Source organism: Oratosquilla oratoria, unplaced genomic scaffold, assembly GCF_046742065.1.
Source record: "Oratosquilla oratoria isolate Oo_2021 unplaced genomic scaffold, ASM4674206v1 SCAFFOLD149, whole genome shotgun sequence".
NCBI classification, from domain to species: domain Eukaryota; kingdom Metazoa; phylum Arthropoda; class Malacostraca; order Stomatopoda; family Squillidae; genus Oratosquilla; species Oratosquilla oratoria.
In genome coordinates this window covers 120,001-142,500 of record NW_027467504.1, presented here as the reverse complement: position 1 = coordinate 142,500, position 22,500 = coordinate 120,001, and the positions used below count along the sequence as shown (strand labels likewise).

General features: G+C 44.4%; 1 protein-coding gene across 1 annotated transcript in view; it reads left to right on the top strand.

Annotated features, from left to right (window-relative positions):
* LOC143022722 (discoidin domain-containing receptor 2-like) overlaps positions 1 to 22,500 on the top strand; it is a 166,943-nt gene that overhangs the window by 139,819 nt on the left and 4,624 nt on the right. Inside the window, exons 2-3 of the mRNA XM_076181070.1 lie at positions 9,858 to 10,002; positions 15,394 to 15,546. Coding sequence (XP_076037185.1) covers positions 9,858 to 10,002; positions 15,394 to 15,546 — 298 coding nt within the window. The remainder of the gene's footprint in view (positions 1 to 9,857; positions 10,003 to 15,393; positions 15,547 to 22,500) is intronic.

Here is a 22,500-nt window from a genome sequence, read left to right as displayed (position 1 = left end):
TTTTTTTACTTATATGTATCTGTATCATTATCATATTCATCATCGTCATCATTATTTATATCCAGATTCCATCATCCAAAAGGTCACATATTTTTCATTTAATTGGACGAATATTTCTTTATTTGCAAAGAACTTAATTTTTTTATATAATTTTAATTTCTATAGATATTTGGATGTATCCTGAATAATCTATATATTTCATAAATAAAGGTGGATCGTTCTAAACAAATTCTAAAGACGTTACGACGATACAGAAAGAAATCTTTGGCTTCTTTGTTGTGAAGCGACGTGACGTCATGGCCCAATACTGCTTTTTGATTGGTCGTCGGCCGTTAGGGGGTACGAAAACCGTTATTTGATTTGAATTTAAAATAATGATTTGGCCATTTACTTTGCGTTTTACATAACCCATATTACAAAAAAAAAATTAGTCTTTGTTTTGCCTTGTAGTGACATGGAGAAAGGAAGATAGGAGGAGAGGAGGAGGAGGAGAGAAGAAGAGATAGGAAGGGAGTAGGAGATGGAACGTAGGTACAGAGAATGTTGACATTAGGGAAGAAGGGTGTGGAAGGGGGAGGGGGGGAAGCGAGTTAGGGAGCTAAAGGGCAGGGAGGGAGGGAGGGAGAGAGGGAGGAAAAAAGAAAATGGCGGACGTAACCTGTAGATGATCGAGGTGTGTGATATAATTTCCCAATTTGGGATCTCAGAGTTTCTTGCGTGGGAACTGATTTCCATCCCTCCTCCTCTTCCTCCTCCTTCCCTTCCCCTCCTCCTCCCCCTTCCCCTCCTCCCCTTTCCCTCCTCCCCTTTCCCTCTCTCCCTCCTCCCCCTTCCCTTCCCCTCTCCACTTCCCTCTTCCCTCTCCCCCTACTCCTCCCCTTTTCCTCCTCCTCCTTCACTTTCCCTCTCTCCCTCCTCCCCCTTCCCTTCCCTTCTCCACTTCCCCTTCCCTCTTCCTTCCTCCTACCCCTTCCCTCTTCCTTCCTCCTACCCCTTCCCTTCCTCTTCCTCCTCCCCTTTCCCCCTCTCCCTCCTCCCCCTCTTCACTTCCCCTTCCCTCTTCATTCTTCTCTCCTTTCTCCCCCCTCTTCCCCTTCCTCCTCCCTCTCCCACTCCCTCCTCCCTGTCTTCCTCCCACTCCCTCTCCTCCTCCCCATCCCTCCTCTCTCCTCCCTCCCTCATCTCTTCTTCTCTCCTTTCTCCCCCTCTTCCCCTTCCTCCTCCACCTCCTCCCCACCTACTCCCTCCTCCCCTCTCTCCTTTCTCTTCTCCTTCCTCCCTCCTCCCCCCTCCTCCCACTCGCTCCCCTCCTCGCAGAAGGGAGGAGGGGGTTTCCCCTCTATTCAACAAATAAATTCGTCTGGCGGCAAATAGATTAATCGACTAAATTCATAAATCAGGAAAGTTTTTTTTAATGTTTATGCGTGGAGGCTACGATGTTGTGTTTCATAAATTCATAATTGAACCTAAATACAATTTCATATGTAATTAGCGATAATTTGCCTTGTTGGGAGTAATTGTAAGGGAGGGTTAGGCTCACACGCACACACACACACACACACACACACACACACACACACACACACACACACACACACACACACACACACACACACACACACACACAGTGTAAGGTCGTATTACCCATAGATCGGGGATATATGAGCTCTCATCCGGAAGGGTGATAGCTGTCGATCACAAGCCTAACACATAATCCAAGACCGCGGTGAAACACACGCACACACACACAATCCTTAATTTATATATATATATATATATATATATATATATATATATATATATATATATATATATATATATATATATATATATATATATATGTATTGGTCTTACAAAGAGGACCTCCTAAGGACCAGTATTAGACCTTTTGCCACGTTGTATAAACATAGTCCTTTGTCTAGCTGCCGCCAGGCGATTTTATTCAACAAAGGGAAGCATCCATCATAAGCCTATGTTGATCAATTTGAATAATTTTCATTATTTTCTTAGATAAAGTATTTTAACCAAATTATAAAATTCAAAGTTTGGTAGAGATTTTTTCTGTTTTTGTTGTCAGGACTGATGTCAGAGTTATGGTGTTGGCAGCTTGAGGAAGCTGTTGTTTTTGTTGTTGTTAGTGAAGTGAGAGGCAGTTTGAGGTCGGGTCTTGATTCAGTGGCCGAGAAAGTGATAATTTAGTGAGTTAGTGGTTTTGTTTTTCAGTGTGGATCAAATGTCCTTTGTGGATCAAATGTCCTTTGTGGATCAAATGTCCTTTGTGGATCAAATGTACTTTGTGGATCAAATGTCCTTTGTGGATCAAATGTACTTTGTGGATTAAATGTACTTTGTGGATTAAATGTCCTTTGTGGATTAAATGTTCTTTGTAGATCATATGTACTTTGTGGATTAAATGTACTTTGTGGATTAAATGTCCTTTGTGGATTAAATGTTCTTTGTAGATCATATGTCCTTTGTGGATCCAATGTCCTTTATGGATCAAATGTCCTATGTGGATTAAATGTCCTCTATGGATCAAATGTTCTTTGTAGATCATATGTCCTTTGTGGACCAAATGTCCAGTGTGGATCAAATGTCCTTTGTATAAAAGGTGGATACGTTTGTCTGTGTATGTCTGTCTTAATTTTGGGTTTGTTTAGGTTAGTTTATGTTTAGTTAAAATTTGGTTTAGGTCAGGTTAGGTCAGGCTGAATACTGGTTATAAATATAATCATCATCACCATCATCACCACCCTTATCATCATCACCATCATCATTCCAATGATCATTGTTATTACTATCAATATAGTCATAAAATTTATCATTGTTATAATTATTATTGGTATCGTTTTTCATATTTGATATTATTTACATATTTAATGTTTGTTTATTTAATTATTTATAGATTCATTTATTTATTGTTTTTGTATTTTACCTCGACGTGGAAAGAAAGGTTTATGTTGGACGTGCAGTCCCTCTAGGAAAGGCTTTTCGTTGTATTAATATATATTTTTGATTAATTCATTTATTTGTCTATATATTTATTCGTTTATTTATTCATTGGTTTGTTTGTGGTTTTGTTAGTTTATTTTAATTTCTATTTTATATTTCATTATTCTTTTTATTTATTTATTTATTTTTTCTATTCTGTTTCATTTACTTTATCTTCGTCTCTTTTTTAATAATTTTTCATTTCATTGCATTTGTTATTATTATTATTATTATTTTATTGTTATTATCATTATTATTATTATTATTATTATTATTATTATTTTATTGTTATTATTGTTATTATTATTATCATCATTTATTTTATCTATTTATCTATTTATTATTATTATTATTATTGTTTTTTTTTGTGAACATCCTTGTAACAGGTGTCAGGCTCGCCACCTTTGCCCTGGGTGCATGGACGGCCAGGGGTTGGCAATCACTGCAATGTGTTCTCGCATAACGAACATCCCGGTAGGGTGACAAGCATACACAAGAAGACGCTGAACTGTCTCTTTTGTCCTGTATCTGCTTACAGCCAGAGCTAATGACAATCGAACCAATTGGAAAGATTCGTCTCTATTATTGGGAATCTGAAAAGTCGGAGATTTCCAATATTGGGAAAATGCTTCTGTTATTCGGAATTTTCCGAGTTTCGGAAACATTTCTATTTTTGGGGATTCCGAACAGGGATAAAAAGATTTGTCTCTATTATTGGGAATATGAAAAGTCGGAGATTTCCAATATTGGGAAATGCTTCTGGTATTCGGAATTTTCCGAGTTTCGGAAACTTTTTTTTTCGGGGATTCCGAACAGAGATAACTTTTGTTAGAATTACTAAACTTAGACGGGGTTCGGTTCCTAGAAACTCATCGTAAATCGAAAATTATTAATTTTGGGGATTGCGAATAGAGACCTTTTGGTAGTTATGAGGTTAAGTCGAAAACCAACGTGCCACGGTGGCACTGTGTTGGCACGTGCCTTGCAAGTCCCCCACCGGAATGGCACGTCAATACTGCCACACCCTCAAAACGTTCAAAAACTATATTCTTTAGAACGTTGAAAACGTTCAAAAGGTTGAAAACGTCCAAAAGGTTGAAAACGTTCAAAACGTTCAAAAACTATATTCTTTAGAACGTTGAAAACGTTCAAAATGTTGAGAACGTTCAAAACGTTCAAAAAATATATTCTTTAGAACGTTGAAAACGTTCAAAAGGTTGAGAACGTTCAAAACGTTCAAATTTTCTAAAATGTTCTACACGTTCAAAACATGATAAATGTTCAGTGTTCAAAACATCCGAAATGTTGAAAACGTTCACAGCATTTAGAACGTTCAAATAATAAAACGTTCGCAGCTCCTAGAACATAAAAGTAAAATTAGAAACATTCAAAACGTTTATATGTAAAACGTTAAAAACGTTCGAAACGTTCAAATTCCTTAAACCATTGAAAATGTTTGCAATGTGTAAAAAGTTAATGTTCTGAATGTTGAAAAAAAAAGTTCAAAACGTTCAATTTTTTTTATAACGTTCAAACGTTCAAAACGTTCGCCTTTTGTCACCTCACGTTCTTCGTATAAATCCTGTTGTCTCTGACCATTTGTCGAGCGGGAATGGAACTAGGACTGATGGCTAGGGATACACGCCCTGTGTGTGTGTGTGTGTGTGTGTGTGTGTGTGTGTGTGTGTGTGTGTGTGTGTGTGTGTGTGTGTGTGTGTGTGTGTGTGTGCATGTGTGTGTCCGTGTTTGTATGTACATATTTATGTATATGCTTGTGTGTGTTTGTGTGTGTGTGTGTGTGTGTGTGTGTGTGTGTGTGTGTGTGTGTGTGTGTGTGTGTGTGTGTGTGTGTGTGTGTGTGTGTGTATGTGTGTGTGTGCGTGTGTGTGTGCGTGTGTGTGTATTATTACCAGGCGTTTTCATTCAGTGGAATAGCTGACCGCTCTCTTTCTCTCCTCCGCTCTTTCCCTCCTCTTTATCCCATCTTCCCTCTTTCACCTATCCTCTCTTTCCCATTACTCCCCTCTTTCTCCATTCTCCCCTCCTCCCCCTTTTCCTCCCACCCCTTTTCCCCACTCCTCCCCTCTTTCCCCCTCCTCCCCTCTTTCCCCCTTCTCCCCTCTTTCCCCCTCCTCCCCTCTTTCCCCTTCTCCCCTCCCCCCTCCTCCCCCCTCCCCCTCCCCCTCCCCTCCCCCTCTCCCTTCCCCTCTCCCCCCCCTCCCCCTTTCCCCTCCTCCCCTCTTTTCCCCTCCTCCCCTCTTTCCCCTCTCCCTCGTCCTGCTCCTTTCCTCTCTCCTCCCTCTCCCCCTCCCTTCCTCCCCTCTCTTCCTTTCTTCTCTTCTCCACAGTCCCCCCTCCCCTCTTTTCCCCTCTCCCCTGCCCCCTCCTCCCCTCTTTCCCTATGTGTTCCCCTCACATCTCGATTTAATAAAGACAATGAATGCATTGGCTGAGTGGTGGAGGCGCTGGGGGCTGAAGGAGCATCTGCCCCGCCCCCTAAAGCCCCCCAAAGCCCCCAAAAGCCCCCCGCCCCAGCCCCCTTCTTTATGTTCAAACTTTATGATGTATAATCAAATATTGTCATGGACACCATTATTTTTGTCTCCCCTTTCCTCCTGACCCCACCCTCTCTTTCTCTCTTTTAGCTCTCGTGCTCTCTTTCTCACCTCTCCACGCCTCTTCGCCTCCAAACCCCACCCTCTCTTTTTCGCTCTCTTTCTCTCTTTCTCATTCTCTTCCTCTCTCTCTGTCTCGTGCTCTCTTTCTCGCTCTCATTCCTTCGCTCTTCATCTCTCGCTCTCTTTCTCGACCTGGCTCTCGCGCTCTCTTTCTCTCTTTCAGTCTTGTTCTCTCTTTCTCTCGTTCCCTCTATATCTCTGTCACTATATCTCTATCTCTGGATATTTCTCTCGCCCTTCCCTCTCCCTCTTCCTCCCTCTCTTTTTATTCCTCTATCTTCTTCTCTTTGTCTTTCTCTTTTTTTCCCCTCTCCATCTGTCTCTCTCTCTCTCTCTTGTTCTCTCTCGTCCTTCTTTCTCTTTCTCTTTTGTTTTCTCTCGCCCCCCCCTCCCTCTCTCTCTCTCCCCCCTCCTTTCCCATCTCCCCTCTTCCCCTTTCTCTTTTTTCTCTTTCTCTCTCCGTTTATCTCTCTTTCTCCTCTTCCACCTCCTCCTTCCTCTCTATCTCTCTATCCTCCCCTCTCACCCCCCTCCTCTCCCACCTCCTCTCCCCCTCCCCCTCTTCCCCTCCCTCACTCCCCCTCTCCACCCCCTCCCCTCTCCCCCTCTCATCCCCTCCCCCTCCCCCTCCCTCTCCCTCCTCACCTCCCCCTTCCACTCCCCCTCCCCTCTCCCCCTCTCTCACTCCTCGCCTCCCCCTCCTCTCTCCCCCTCTCCCCCTTTCCCCCTTCCCCTCTCCCCCTCTCCCTCTCCCTCCCCCTCTCCCTCTCACTCCTCGTCTCCCCCTTCCTCTCTCCCCCTCTCTCATTCCCTTCTCCCTCTATTCCCCCTTTTTCCCGTTCCCCCTCTTTTTCTCTCCCTCTCTCTTCCCCTCTCCCTCCCTCCCCTTGCCCCCCTTCCCCTCTCCCTCCCTCCCCTTGTCCCCTCTCCCCCTCTCTCTCCCCCTCCCCCCCTCCCATGCATTCCCTTTCGCTGGAACCCACTGGAATTGGCACTTTTGTTGAAATTTGCAGTTGAATGGCGCTTTTAAATGTTTTTTTATATGGGGAATATGTCACGGTGGGGAACGACGCAGACTGTCTGTGTGTTTGTCAATTCTGACCCTTTTGTTGCTCAAGGGGAGCTTCCTTCCCTCGGATGAATAAAGCCATCTGACGTCAGTCAGAGTAAAGGCACAAGTCTTCGATAGAATATGTATACATATGCATATATCATACAATCCATGACCGTCGCGCAGAGGATTCGAACTAACCGCCTATAGACTCAAGAGAGTCCACAGCACCCGCCTTTAACCACTCGACCACAGACGATCTAAAAGTGTACTAACTCGTAATCTAACTGATTACCGAGATTGGGGAGGTTGCTAACTGCCACCCATATAACCCCCATTTTTTACAGTACACCTAATCGCACCAGTGGGAATGGTAAGGACTAGATCGAATCCCCCTCACGCTTCGCCATCGTAACTATTTAAAATAATTCGCGAGTGGACAGCGACATCAATCATACAATCCATGACCGTCGCGCAGAGGATTCGAACAACCGCCTATAGACTCAAGAGAGTCCACAGCACCCGCCTTTAACCACTCGACCACAGACGATCTAAAAGTGTACTAACTCGTAATCTAACTGATTACCGAGATTGGGGAGGTTGCTAACTGCCACCCATATAACCCCCATTTTTTACAGTACACCTAATCGCACCAGTGGGAATGGTAAGGACTAGATCGAATAACCCTCACGCTTCGCCATCGTAACTATTTTAATAATTCGCTAGTGGACAGCGACATCAATCATACAATCCATGACCGTCGCGCTGTTGATTGGATCTACCTCCTCTAGACTCAAGAGAGTCCACAGCACCCGCCTTTAACCACTCGACCACAGACGATCTAAAAGTGTACTAACTCGTAATCTAACTGATTACCGAGATTGGGGAGGTTGCTAACTGCCACCCATATAACCCCCATTTTTTACAGTACACCTAATCGCACCAGTGGGAATGGTAAGGACTAGATCGAATCCCCCTCACGCTTCGCCATCGTAACTATATGAAAAATTCGCTAGTGGACAGCGACATCAATCATACAATCCATGACCGTCGCGCAGAGGATTCGAACCACCGCCTATAGACTCAAGAGAGTCCCCAGCACCCGCCTTTCACCTCTCGACCACAGACGATCTAACCGTGTACTAACTCGTAATCTAACGGCTTACCGAGACTGGGGAGGTTGCTAACTGCCACCCATATAACCCCCATTTTTTACAGTACACCTAATCGCACCAGTGGGAATGGTAAGGACTAGATCGAATCCCCCTCACGCTTCGCCATCGTAACTATTTGAATATTTCGCTAGTTGACAGAGATATCTATCATACAATCCATGACCGTCGCGCAGAGGATTCGAACTACCGCCTATAGACTCAAGAGAGTCCACAGCCTATAGGCGGTAGTTCGAATCCTCTGCGCGACGGTCATGGATTGTATGATTGATGTCGCTGTCCACTAGCGAATTATTTAAATAGTTACGATGGCGAAGCGTGAGGGGGATTCGATCTAGTCCTTACCATTCCCACTGGTGCGATTAGGTGTACTGTAAAAAATGGGGGTTATATGGGTGGCAGTTAGCAACCTCCCCAATCTCGGTAATCAGTTAGATTACGAGTTAGTACACTTTTAGATCGTCTGTGGTCGAGTGGTTAAAGGCGGGTGCTGTGGACTCTCTTGAGTCTATAGGCGGTAGTTCGAATCCTCTGCGCGACGGTCATGGATTGTATGATTGATGTCGCTGTCCACTAGCGAATTATTTAAATAGTTACGATGGCGAAGCGTGAGGGGGATTCGATCTAGTCCTTACCATTCCCACTGGTGCGATTAGGTGTACTGTAAAAAATGGGGGTTATATGGGTGGCAGTTAGCAACCTCCCCAATCTCGGTAATCAGTTAGATTACGAGTTAGTACACTTTTAGATCGTCTGTGGTCGAGTGGTTAAAGGCGGGTGCTGTGGACTCTCTTGAGTCTATAGGCGGTGGTTCGAATCATCTGCGCGACGGTCATAGATTGTGTGATTGATGTCGCTGTCCACTAGCGAATTATTCAAATAGTTACGATGGCGAAGCGTGAGGGGGATTCGATCTAGTCCTTACCATTCCCACTGGTGCGATTAGGTGTACTGTAAAAAAAAAAAAAAATGGGGGTTATATGGGTGGCAGTTAGCAACCTCCCCAATCTCGGTAATCAGTTAGATTACGAGTTAGTACACTTTTAGATCGTCTGTGGTCGAGTGGTTAAAGGCGGGTGCTGTGGACTCTCTTGAGTCTATAGGCGGTGGTTCGAATCCTCTGCGCGACGGTCATGGATTGTATGATTGATGTCGCTGTCCACTAGCGAATTATTTAAATATGAATATATATATATATATATATATATGTATATATAATATATATATATATATATATATATAGTGTGGTGTACTTACGGTGGTATTCTTAAACAATTCTTTACCTTCCAAGGATTTATATAAGATTTATATAAGGAAAGATTTTTTTTAAGAAAACCACCGTAAGATTATTACGATGACATTCTTAGAAAATATTCTTTCTCTTCCAAGGATTCATATAAGACTTATATGAGGAAAGATTTATATAAGGAAAGACCTCTTTTAAGAATACTACCGTTAGTTACTTAGTTAAGTGGCCGGGTTTTCCTCAATCCCGAATTTTAATAATAATAATAATCACATCCCCCAGGGCAGAAGAGAAGGTCGGAACCAATCTCCCGTCCTACGCTGAAGCCTCTCTTACCAACACTTAATGACCTCCTTATTTACCTATTTACCTTCTGTTGATGAAGGTGGAAAAAGAAGCCACGGGTCTAGTTCCGAGTACCTGAGTTTATTCCTGACCGGTATCGCTCTATGCTTCTTCAGAGGAATGTGACTCTGGAGTGAAGCTGGCGGTATACATCAACTTGTCACAATGTACCACCTATTCACCTTCACTACGTCACCAACGTATGACGTCACAACTCGCTCTATGCTTCTTCAGAGGAATGTGACTCTGGAGTGAAGCTGGCGGTATACATCAACTTGTCACAATGTACCAGCTATTTACCTTCACTACGTCACCAACGTATGACGTCACATCTCTTCGTGGCTAACGTTCTTCTTCGCTGTCTCCTCCTACAGGAACGTTCAGGTGGGTCCCGGATTCCAAGTGAAGGTCGGGACGCTCGGGTCCTGCCGGTCACTCTACGCCGGGGACTACTACCGGCCCAACAGCGGAGGCGTGGCTCTACCAATCCGGTGGCTCAGTTGGGAGGCCTTCTTCAGGGTAAGTTTTTTGTGTCTCATCGTCTTCTTCACGTGTGAGAGGGACCTTCGGGTCTTCTTCAGGTTCCTTTGGGTCTCAGGGTTTCAGGGTCTTTAGGTCTAAGGGTCTCAGGGTCTTTGGGTCTCAAGCTTTTCGTGTCTCTGCCAATCCGGTGGCTCAGTTGGGAGGGCTTCTTCAGGGTGAGTCTTTGGTGTCGTCGTCTTCTTCACGTGTGAGAGGGACCTTCGGGTCTTCTTCAGGTTCCTTTGGGTCTCAGGGTCCCAGGGTTTTCGTGTCTTGGTCTCTGGGTATCAGGTCTCAGGGTCCTTTGGGTTTAAGGGTCTCAGGGTCTTCAGGTCTTAGGGTCTCAGTGTTTTCGTGCCTTGGTCTCAGGGTCTATAGGTCTCAGGTTCTTTAGGTCTAAGGGTCTCAGGGTCTTTGGGTCTCAGTGTTTTCGTGCTTTGGTCTCAGGGTCTATAGGTCTCAGGGTCTCAGGGTCTATAGGTCTCAGGGTCTCAGGTTCTTTAGGTGGGTCTCAGGGCCTTTGGGTCTCAGAATTTTCGTGCCTTGATCTCAGGGTATCGGGTCTCAGGGCCTTTATATCTAAGGGTTTCAGGGTCTTCGGGTCTCAGGATTTTCGTGTCTTTGTCTCTGGGTATCAGGTCCCAGGGCCTCAGGGTCAATAGATCTAAGGATCTCGGGGTCTTTGGGTCTAACGGTTTTCGTGTCTTGGTCTCTGGGTATCATTTCTCAGGGTCTTTGGGTTTCAGGGTCTTTAGGGGTCTAAGGGACTCGAGTCTTTGGGTCTACGGGTTTTCGTGTCTTAGTCTCTGGGTATCAGGTCTCAGGGTCTTTGGGTCTCAGGGTCTTTAGGTCTAAGGGTCTCAGAGGCTTTGGGTCTAAGGGCCTCAGGGTCGGTTTAAGGGTCTCAGAATCTTTAGGTCTCAGGGTCTTTGGGTCTAAGGGTCTCAGGGTCTTTAGGTCTAAGGGTCTCAGAGGCTTTGGGTCTCAGGGTCTAAGGGCCTCAGGGTCGGTTTAAGGGTCTCAGAGTCTTTGGGTCTCAGGGTCTTTGGGTCTAAGGGTCTCAGGGTCTTTAGGTCTAAGGGTCTCGGGAATTCTAGGTCTCAGGGTCTAAGGGTGTCGGGGATTTTAGGTCTAAGTGTCTCAGAGTCTTTGGGTCTTTGGGGAAAGGCGAAGGGAGTCGGGGAGGGAGAGTGGGAGAAGAGGACAAGGGACGCTGGGAGGGATGGTGAGGGGGAAGGAGGAGAATAGAGATTGTACATCCAAATCAATTTCCATCTCCACCAAACCTCCACCCTACGTGCACATCGTCAGGAATGTTCCCCTTTTTGTTGAGGAACAGAAAGTTCTTCGTCTGTATTCGTATCAACATTAATCAAAGTCGGGGAGAGAGTCTGTAATTGCTGAAGGATTCTTCGCGTCCTTCTAGAAGACGGCAGAAGCTATCCATTTGTGAGACCCTCCCCCTCCCCCCCCTCCCCCACGAGGGTATATGGTAAATCCTAGCTAATCTAGGTCTTATCTAGAAAATCAATTTACTTTCCGCGGATAATCCCGAACAGGACAGCAGAACTTTGTGATATGAAAATGTAATCCAGGAGGGACATGGCTATACTGGTCTCGAGTTGTGTCTGTAAATGAATATATACGTAGTGTGTTTACGTACACGTACATGCACATGTACACACATATACACACGCACGAATACACACACACACACATACATACGCACACACACACACACACACAGGCTCACACCGTGTACTGTAGAATTTATGAATAACATGAAAAATATATTTTCCCTTATAAACGTATGTGACATATATGCATATACATATTTTTTTGTGTGTAATTTTTACTGATTGTCTTTCTTTTTTTATCCTTATCTTATCCTTTTTCATTTCCATACCTTTTACCCTCATATTCCTGTCCACGTTTCTGTTTTCCCTTTCCCTTGCCTTTCCTCCCCTTCCCTTACCTTTCCTTCACACCCCAACACACCCTACCCCTTGTTTTCGTCCATCCACTATTTCTCTTCCCCATTCCATACCACCCTTGCCTTTCTTGCCTATTCCCTTTCCATCTTCTATTTCCCCTCATTTCCTTTCCCTCTTCTCCCTTCCCTCTTTCCAATACTCATTTCCCTCCTTGCTCCTCTTCCCCTTCCTTACCCTTCCCTCCTCTCACCAACCCTACCCTGCCTTCCCCCTACCCTCTCCTCCCCTTCCCCCTCCACTTCCCTTCCCTCACTCTCCCTTACCCTTCCTTTTCCCTCTCCCCCCCTCCACTCCCCTACACACGTCTTCCCCCTCCCCTCACCTCCCCCCTCCCCTCACCTCCTCTCCCCTACACTTCCCTAACCTCCCCTTCCCTTTCGTCTCCCCTCTCCCCTTTCCCCTCCCCTCCTCTCAACCCTCCACTCCCCTTCCCTCCCCCTACTCCCTCCCCTCCCCTTTCCCTCCCCTCCCCTTTCCCTCCCCTCCACATGCACTCCTTTAACTCCCTATGCCGTCCTTTGACTCCCATTGTCCTCTTTCCGACTCCCTTCCACTCCTCCTTGACTCCCACCATTTTCTTGTTCATTCGTCTGTTGTCTCCTGAATCGCTCATTCTCTTTGACCAAAAAATTTCTTTTCGAAAAAAAAAAAATGAATCATTTACCTTTGCACCGCTTTCTTCTTTCACCAAAATTCATTCTCTCTCTCTCTCTTTCTCTCTCCTACCTCTCTCTCTCTCTCTCCTACCTCTCTCTCTATCTCTCGCTCGCTCTCCGTCTCTTTCTCTCTCGCTCTCTCTTTGTCTCTTTCTCGCTCTCTTCGTTTCTTTCTCTCTCTCTCTCTCTCTCTCTCTTCGTCTCTCTCTCCTCTCCTATCTCTCCCTCAAATCCTTCCCTTTCTCTGCTCTCCTTTCTCTTCTCCAACATTTTCTCTATTTTCATTTTTCTCTTAATTCTCAACACTCCTCACTTCCAATGTTCTACTCCCTCAACTCCTCCTCTTTTCCAAAACTCTCTTTGCTCTTCCAAACTCTCTTTCCTTCTCCAAACTCTCTTTGCTCCTCCAAACTCTCTTTGCTCCTCCAAAACTCTCTTTGCTCCTCCAAAACTCTCTTTGCTCCTCCAAACTCTCTTTGCTCCTCCAAACTCTCTTTGCTCCTCCAAACTCTCTTTGCTCCTCCAAACTCTCTTTGCTCCTCCAAAACTCTCTTTGCTCCTCCAAAACTCTCTTTGCTCCTCCAAACTCTCTTTGCTTCTCCAAACTCTCTTTGCTTCTCCAAACTCTCCTTGCTTCTCCAAACTCTCTGCTCCTCCAAACTCTCTTTGCTCCTCCAAACTCTCTTTGCTACTCCAAACTCTCTTTGCTCCTCCAAACTCTCTTTGCTTCCCCAAACTCTCTTTGCTCCAAACTCTCTTTGCTCCTCCAAACTCTCTTTGCTCCTCCAAACTCTCTTTGCTCCTCCAAACTCTCTTTGCTCCTCCAAACTCTCTTTGCTCCTCCAAACTCTCTTTGCTCCTCCAAACTCTCTTTGCTCCTCCAAACTCTCTTTGCTCCTCCAAACTTTCTTTGCTTTTCCACACTCTCTTTGCTCCTCCAAACTCTCTTTGCTCCTCCCAACTCTCTTTGCTCCTCCAAACTCTCTTTGTTCCTCCAAAACCCTCATTCCTTCTCCAAACTCTCTCTACTCTCCACAACACCTGGTCCTCTTCCTCCAACAATCGACACCTTTTTCCAACATTTTCTCTCTCTTTCGTTTCTCCTCCACTCTCTCCCTCCTTTCTCCAACGTTTTCTCTCTCCCCTTTTTCGTTTCTCCTATTCTCCACTCTCTCCTTTCTTTCTCCAACATTTTCTCTTTCTTTCCGTTTCTCCCTTTTTCTCTCCCTCCTTTCTCCAACACTTTTTCTCTCCTTTTCTATTTCTCTCACTCTCTCCCACTTCTCTCTTTTCTCCTCTTTTTTTCCAATTCTCTGTGTATTTTTTTAATTTGTTCTTCATCTGTCTTAATATGTTCTTCATCGACATCGACTTGTTCTTCATCTATCTTCATTTGTTCTTCAACTACATTAATATGTTCTTCATCTACCTTTATTTGTTCTTCATCTGCATTAATATGTTCTCCGTCGAAACCGACTTGTTCTTCATCTACCTTGATTTGTTCTTCATCTATATTAATATGTTCTTCATCTACACCGACTTGTTCTTCATCTACCTTTATTTGTTCTTCAACTACATTAATATGTTCTCCGTCGACACCGACTTGTTCTTCATCTACCTTCATTTGTTCTTCATCTACATTATGTTCTTCATCGACACCGACTTGTTCTTCATCTACCTTGATTTGTTCTTCATCTACCTTAATGTATTCTTCATCTACACCGACTCCTTCATCTACCTTATTGTGTTCTTCATCAACACCGACTGGTTCTTCATCTACCTTAATTTGTTCTTCATCTACCTTGATATGTTCATCGACACCGACTTGTTCTTCATCTACCTTTATTTGTTCTTCATCTTCTCCAACTTGTTCTTCATCTACCTTGATTTGTTCTACATAATCTCCGATTTGTTCTTTATCTACCTTGGTTTGTTCAACACCATCTCCTACTTGTTCTTCATCTATCCCAACTTGTTCATCTATTTCTGTTTGTTCTGAAAAAATTCTAATTGTTCTTCGTATACTGTTGATTCTACGCTTTCCTCCTCCTCCTCCTCCTCCTCCTCTTCTATTTTTCCTCTCTTTTTTTCTGCTAAATCTCCTCTTCCTCCTCTTTTTCCTTTTCCTCTTCTCCCTTTCCTCCTCCTCCTCTCCTCGTTACCCTCCTTCCACTCCCTTCCTCCTCCTCTTCCTTCTCGCTTCCCTTCTCTTCCCTCTTCCTCCCTTTCCTCTTCTTCCTTCTCCTTCCCCCATTCCTTCTCCCCCCTTCCTCCTCCCCTTCCCACTTTCCCTAACCTTTATCCCATTCCCCCCCTCCCCTTCACCCCTTCCCCCCATTCCCCCGTCCCCTGTTTACCCCCTTCCCCCTTGTTGCCCTCCCCCCGCGCCTTCTTCCCCCCATTCCCCCCTTGTTACCTTCTTCCTCCCCTTCCCACTTTCCCTAACCTTTATACTATTCCCCTTCCCCACGCACCATTCCCCCTCTTCCCCCCGCCCCCGTTTCCCCCCGCCTCCTGTTTCTCTTTTCCCCCTTCCCCCCTCGTTACCTTCCCCCTCTCCTTCCTACTCTACCTAACCTTTATTCCATTCCCCCCTCTCCTCCCCCCGTATCCCCCCACCTGTTTCCCTCTTCACCCCTTCCCCCCTCGTTACCTTCCTCCTCTCCTTCCCACTCTCCTTAACCTTTACCCCATCCCCCCTCCCCTTCCCCCCTGTCCCCCCCGTTTCCCCCCCGCAGGGCAAGTTCGGATCCCCCAGCGACGTCTGGGCGTTCGGAGTGACGCTGTGGGAGATGTTGACACTGGCGAGGCAGACGCCCTACGAACGGCTCTCTGACGAAGGCGTTATCGAGAACCTGTCCAGGTGTCTGCACCACGGCGACGGCAACATGGTAAGAAGACAGGAAGACAGAGGTCCTCCTCCTCCAGTTGGTCGGTCTGGATTTTTTTTTTTTTTTTTTTTTTTTGTAAGACAGAGGTCCTCCAGTTGTTCGATTTTTTTTTTTTTTTTTGACAGGTCCTCCAGATGGTCGATCTGGATTTTTTTTTTTTTTTTTTTTTTTTTTTTTTTGACAGGTCATCCAGTTTGTCGATCTGGATTTTTTTTAAGACAGAGGTCCTCCAGTTGGTCAATCTGGATTTTTTTTTTTCTAAGACAGGTTCTCCAATTTTTCGATTTTTTTATTTATTTTTTTCTAACAGAAGTCCTCCTCCAGGTCCTCCAGTTTGTCGATCTGAATTTTTTATTTATTCATTTATTTATTTATTAATTTATTTATATTTCTTTAAGACAGAGGTCCTCCTCCAGGTCCCTCTCCAGTTTCTCGATCTGGATTTTTTCTTTCTTTTTTTCTTTGTGCCACCATGTACGGTGTGTACTCAAATACATTGTACATGGACTAAACCAAAAGGTACAGAAGCACATCTACTCAGGGAATAAGTTGTAATATGTCAGACTGCACTGTGGGTCTCAAGTTTCACTGAGTAGATAGCCCGCAGCCCCAAAGCGGATGGCAACGACCCTCGGGCTCTCCCAAAGATTCCTCAGGGAGAAAAAAAGCTTCGGCATGGTGTCCGTGTTGTGTGAGTGTGGAGAGATAAAGAGAGAGAGAAAGAGGGAGATATAAAAATAGAGAGATGGAGACATAGAGAGAGAGAGAAAGAGAGAGAGAGAGAAAGGGGGAGGGACCGAGAGTTAAATAAAGAGAGTGGGAGAGAATAAGAGAGTGAGAGAGACAGAGAGGGAGAGAAAGAGGGAGAAATAAAAATAAATAGATGGAGAGATAAAGAGAGAGAGAGAGAGAGAGAGAGAGAGAGAAAGGGGGAGGGAGCGAGAGTTAAATAAAGAGAGTGGGAGAGAATAAGAGAGTGAGAGAGACAGACAGACAGAGAGGGAGAGAAAGAGGGAGAAATAAAAATAAATAGAGAGATGGAGATAAAGAGAGAGAGAGAGAGAGAGAAAGGAGAGGGAGCGAGAGTTAAAGAAAAAGAGTGGGAGAGAATAAGTGAGTGAGAAAGAGAGAGAGAGAGAGAGAAAGGGGAGGAAGTAAGAGTTAAAGAGAGTGGGAGAGAAAGACAGACAGACAGAGAGAGAGAGGGGGAAAGGACAGAAAGAGAGAGAGAGAGAGAGAGAGAGAGAGAGAGAGCCGAGCCCATGGCAGTCCTTGTTGTAGAAGCAAAAGACACCCTTTACAGGCTCACATTCCACTCGCCCAACCTCCAATTCGCTGTATTTTTCTATTCTGTTTTACTTATTTATCTTTATTTTAATTTCTGCTCGTTTATTTTATCTTATTTTTTATTAATTTCGTGTTTTATTTATTTCTTGGTTTTCGTTTTTTTTATTCTTTTATTTTATTGTTTATTCTCGTTTTCATTTTTGAAATATTGTATTTAATTCTATTTTTTATTTATCTTTTTTTACTTATCTAATTATTAATATATTATTTTTTTATATTTCATTTTATTTTTTGTCTTTTATTTATTTATCTATTCATTATCAATATTATTATTATTATTATTATTATTTATTTTTCATTTTATGTATTCTATTTATTCATTTATTCATTTATTTTTTATTATTATTACTTATCTATTCATTTTATTTTTCTATCATTATTATTACTATTATTATTATTATTTATTTATTTATTCATTTATTTATTTTCATTTTTTTATTATTATTATTATTTTTTTTTTTTTTGGGTGTCTTCGGCTTCTGTACACATCCCCCAAGAACTGCTGGTGTTGTGCTCCCGAGCAGAGTACACGACCAATCTTAAAAACATTTCCCCCCGGCCGTACCCCTGAACCGACACTAAAATCGAAGACCCGCATTCGGAAACGACCCCGGGCCTCCCGACGGTCGTGTGCACGATGAACGATGACCTATGCCCGACCCACGGGTCGTTCTTGAATACGACCTCCACTGACGCCCAAAAGAGTGTTGTCATTAGTTCCAAAAGTTTTCGTTCAGGGAGCGTGTCGTGGCTCTCGCTTGACCGATACTTTTTGAAACGAGTGACAATGTAAAGTGATACGGAATAAAGTCGGTTAGCGATGGCCAAAAGAGGCAGTAATATATATATATATATATATATATACTGTATATATATATATATATATATATATATATATATATATATATACACATATATACACATATATACATACATATATACATACATATATGTGTGTATGTGTGTGTGTGTGTGTGTGTGTGTGTGTGTGTGTGTGTGAGAGAGAGAGAGAGAGAGAGAGAGAGAGAGAGAGAGAGAGAGAATGTGTGTGTATTGGACGACGACCATCGCCATGGTGGGGAAATGGGACTTAGAAGAGGTTTATTACTGAATAAAATCACCTGGCGACTATCCATACACTTAGGGCAAAGGTGACACCTTGACATCCTTTACTCCCCTTCTCCCCTTCCCTCCGCCTTTCTCCCTCTACGCCCCCCGCTCTATTCCCGAACCCTCTCGCTTTCTCCCCTTCCCCCATTCTCCCCCCTTTCCCCTTCTCCCCCCTTTCCCCCTCCCCCACCTTACAGGCTTCCTCCATCTTCTACGTCACCTATCTCCAACACTTTCGATCTACTGTTTCTGTACTCTACTGCACTCCTGTCCATAAGAGAGAGAGAGAGAGAGAGAGAGAGAGAGAGAGAGAGAGAGAGGGGGGAGATGAAAATAGATAGGGAGAGGGGAAAGATAAAAAAAAAAAGATAGACAGAAACAGGAGAAAAAAATACAAAGAGAGTAAGATAGATAAAGAGAAAGAGAGAGGGATAGATATTGGTCCGAAAGATAAAAAGAAATAGAGAGCAACAAATAGATAAGAAATAAAGAGAGTAACGGAGAGAAAAAGAATAGAGGTGAAATAGAGAGAAGTCTAAGATCTTGATACAGAGAGAGACAGAGTGAAAGAGAGATATATAGAGAGCGAGAGGGGTAGATAGAAAGAGAGAAAGAGAGGTAGAGAGAGCGAGATAGGTAGAGGTAGAGAGAGACAGAAAGAAATAGAGAGATAGAGCGAGAGAGGTAAAGGTAGAGAGAGACAGAGAGAAAAGAAATAGAGAGAGAGTTAGAGGTAGAGAGAGACAAAGAGAAAAAGGAATAGAGAAATAGAGAGAGCGAGAGAAGTAGAGGTAGAGAGAGACAGAGAGAAAAAGAAATAGAGAGAGAGAGAGTTAGAGGTAGAGAGAGAGACAGAGAGAGAAAGAAATAGAGAGAGAGAGAGATTACACGTCCGCATAGTTAGTTAGGACCAGCGGGAGGGTTGCTTGCTGGATTACTCTCGCGCAAATCCGCTTTGGCCAACAGCGACTCGTGTGTGTGTGTGTGTGTGTGTGTGTGTGTGTGTGTGTGTGTGTGTGTGTGTGTGTGTGTGTGTGTGTGTGTGTGTGTGTCTGTGTCTGTGTCTGTGTCTGTGTCTATGGGTGTGTAGAGGGGGGATCTCCCCTCTTTCCTCCGCTAGCTCAGCCCCCACACGATCTCTCCCCCTCCCCCTCCCCCCCACCTGTCCAATGCCACCTCAGGAGCTCGAGAGACCCGCAGGAGACCCCGATGTGATCTCTTTGAGACTTCTATGAGACCTGTTTGAGACCCTTGTGAGGTTGCTGGTACCAGTGAGACTCTTTTCGAGATCCCAGAAGTCTTCCATAAGAACCTCATGAAGCTCTAAGAAAGACCTTGGGACTCGATGAAGTTTCATGAAACCTCATGAAGTCATTAGAAACCCCTTTTGAGACTCGATGAGTCTCCTTCAAGAGCCCTTTGAGACTCCTTCAAGAGCCCACTGAGACTCCTTCAAGAACCCTCTAAGACCCTTACCGAACTTCCAGACCCTTCTGCATGAAGTTTGAGAGACTTCACATGAAACTTCACAGACCTTCCAAAGAAGTCTCTCTCAAGAGTCTTCTGGTCCTTCTCTTCGTGAGACCTTGTATCAACCCTGAGAGACCCATGATCCTCCAAAGAAGTCTCTCTCAAGAGTCTTCTGGCCTTTCCGTGAGACCTTGTCTCAACCCTGAGAGACCCATGATCCTCCAAAGAAGTCTCTCTCGAAAAAGTCTTCTGGTCTTTCCGTGAGACCTTGTCTCAACCCTGAGAGACCCATGTGTGAATCGCACCCCACCGAGACCTCAGACAAACCTCCGTGAGACCTTAGAGACCCCTATAAGAGACCCCCACCATGAAAGATCCCCCTTCCGCCCCCCACCTCCCCCACCCATGAAAGACCCCCATAAAACCTTCTTCCCCCCCCCCACACACACACACAGAATCCACCATCCAACCACTTGGGTCTCATTGCTGTCCCCACAGTCTGCGACATAAGGTCTCTCAGAACCAGTGCTGTGGTCTTGCTTGCTGTGGAGAACGCCAGGCTGCTGGCTGTGTTGTTGGACAACGTCCGCATAGCCATGGGCCTTTCGAAACGTGTTGTTGTTGTTGTTGTTATTTTTGTTGTTGTTATGCCTTTTGTGTTCACTGGCTCCTGTGTTCGAGTTGATACGAATGAAATGTGTAAATGAATTTGTAATTTCATTGTATGTGTTTCACTGTGTGTGTGTGTGTGTGTGTGTGTGCGTGTGTGTGTGTTCGTATTCTCTGACTAGATACCCACAGCCTCACGGCAACCGGCAACATGTTATTTACGAAGCTTTCCCACAGATCTCACGAAAAAAAAATTCCCACAATTCTTGTCTATTTCCTCCTTAGGTGATCGTCACACATTTCAAAATTCTCGTGATTTCGTTTGAGTAGAAACGACTTAGATTACAATTTTTTTTTTTTTTTTTTTATCTCCAAGTATCAAATCGCCTCCGCTTCATATATTGAGAATCTGAATGACAAACTTAGAGAAGTTAAAACCTAGACGATTGTTAGACACATTGCTATAATGTCCTCAGGGAAGTCTAGAACGCTGTACGCGAAGCCGTCTTCTAGGTTTTCGAACTCGCAAGATTTCACGAGTCTTGTGAGAATCTAAGTCAGACACTACTGTTTCTTCTTCTTCTTCCTCTTCCTCTTCTTCTCCTTCTTCTTTTTCTTTTTCTCCTTCTTCTTCCTCTTCCTCTTCTTCTTCTTCTACTCATTCTCTTTCTCCTTCTTCTTTTTCCTCCTCTTCTTCTTCTTCTACTTCTTCTTTTTCCTCTTCTTCTTCTTCTTCTTCTACTTCTTCCTCTACTTCTTCTTATTCTACTTCTTCTTTTCTCTTCTTTTCCTTCTTCTTCTTCTTCTTCTTCTTCTTCTTCTTCTTCATTTTCAAAATTGTCCGGGAGGGATCGGTTGGGTGAAGGAGTACCGTTACAGGCCCAGAGATTTTCAAGACCGTTACATGAGGGAACCGTTACATAAACAGGAAACATAACACCGTTACATGTCCGGAACGTTACATAATTGTCGTGTGTGTGTATTCACCTTGGTATTTTGGATCACGTGCTGGACCCGTGAACGACAGCTATTTCCCTCTCGGAAGAGAGCTCAGAGCTCGTATGACCGATCTATGGGTAATGCTGTGACCTTACACGCACACACACACCCAACTCCCCACCCACGAGATTTGGAGTAACGACTCGAAACGCAGCGATACTGAAATCATTTCAGCCCTGGGCAGAATTCGAACCCGGACCGCCGTAGCGACAGTCGGAAACTCTACCAATCGCGCCACTATATGTGTGTGTGCGTGTGTGTGTGTGTGTGTGTGTGTGTGTGTGTGTGTGTGTGTGTGTGTGTGCGTGTTTTTTTTTTTTTTTTTTTTTTCAAAAATTGTCCAGGAGGGATCGGTTGGAAAAGGAAGAGTCTCCGGGTCCCAATTGGCTCCTGAGAGCTTCTGGTTGCTGACCTTCTCCCTGGCACCTTCAAGAATTGAAAAAAAGAAAAGAAAAAAAAAACCGTTCCACTCGCAGGAAAAGGTCAGTCAGACCTTAATGTCGGGAGCTCACCGCCCCCCCCCCCCAGGAGGAGCTTACCTGCGGCCGGAGACGTCATTTTTAGCCCACTATGGTCTGTCTGTCCTTTTTTTTCACCTTCCTCTCTCTCTTTCTCTCTCTCTCTCTCTCTCTATCTCTCTCTCCCTCTATCTCTCTCTCATTCTCTCCTTCGTCGTCCTCTTTGTTTTTCTTCTTCCTCTCCTCCTTTTCTTCTTTTTCTTCTACTTTTTTCTTCTTTATCTTCTCTTTCTCCTTTGCTTTGACCTCTCTCTTTCTCTCTCTCTCTCTCTCTCTCTCTCTCTCTTTCCTCCGACTTTCTCTTTTCACCTCTTCCATTCCGCACATATTTTCCTCTCTTTTGTCTCCTCTCCGCGCGGGATACTGACGTTAGTGACACCCCTACGGACCAGAGACACATATTATTGTATTATTGAAGACTCGTCTCTACGTTAAGAAAGAAATAAAGAGCTGGGCGTGTTCCTCGGTGCGTTCCTAGGTGCGTTACACTATGTCCTGACTATATATGTCAGTCAGGACACCGAGGAACGCACTGAGGAACGTGCCCAGCTCTGGGAAATTATATATATATATATATATATATATATATATATATATATATATATATATATATATATTCACCACAAGTATAGAAGCGCTGGTTATGTCGAGCAATCGGAGGCATTATGACCTCGCATTCGCTTAGTTGTGGGTTCGAATCCTGCACTCACTCTTCTCCGATTCCCAGCAATGACTATTAACCGCCCCTAACAGTCCAAGGTCATCATAGGGCAAAGGTGATGGCTTCGGCCGCAGCTACTCAACGCCTCCTGGCGTAGGCTCCTCACCTCCATTTCGCATTAGTTCTCCCCCCCCACATTCATCCCCCCACTAAAGGCTCCCCCTCCACTTTTACCCCCAA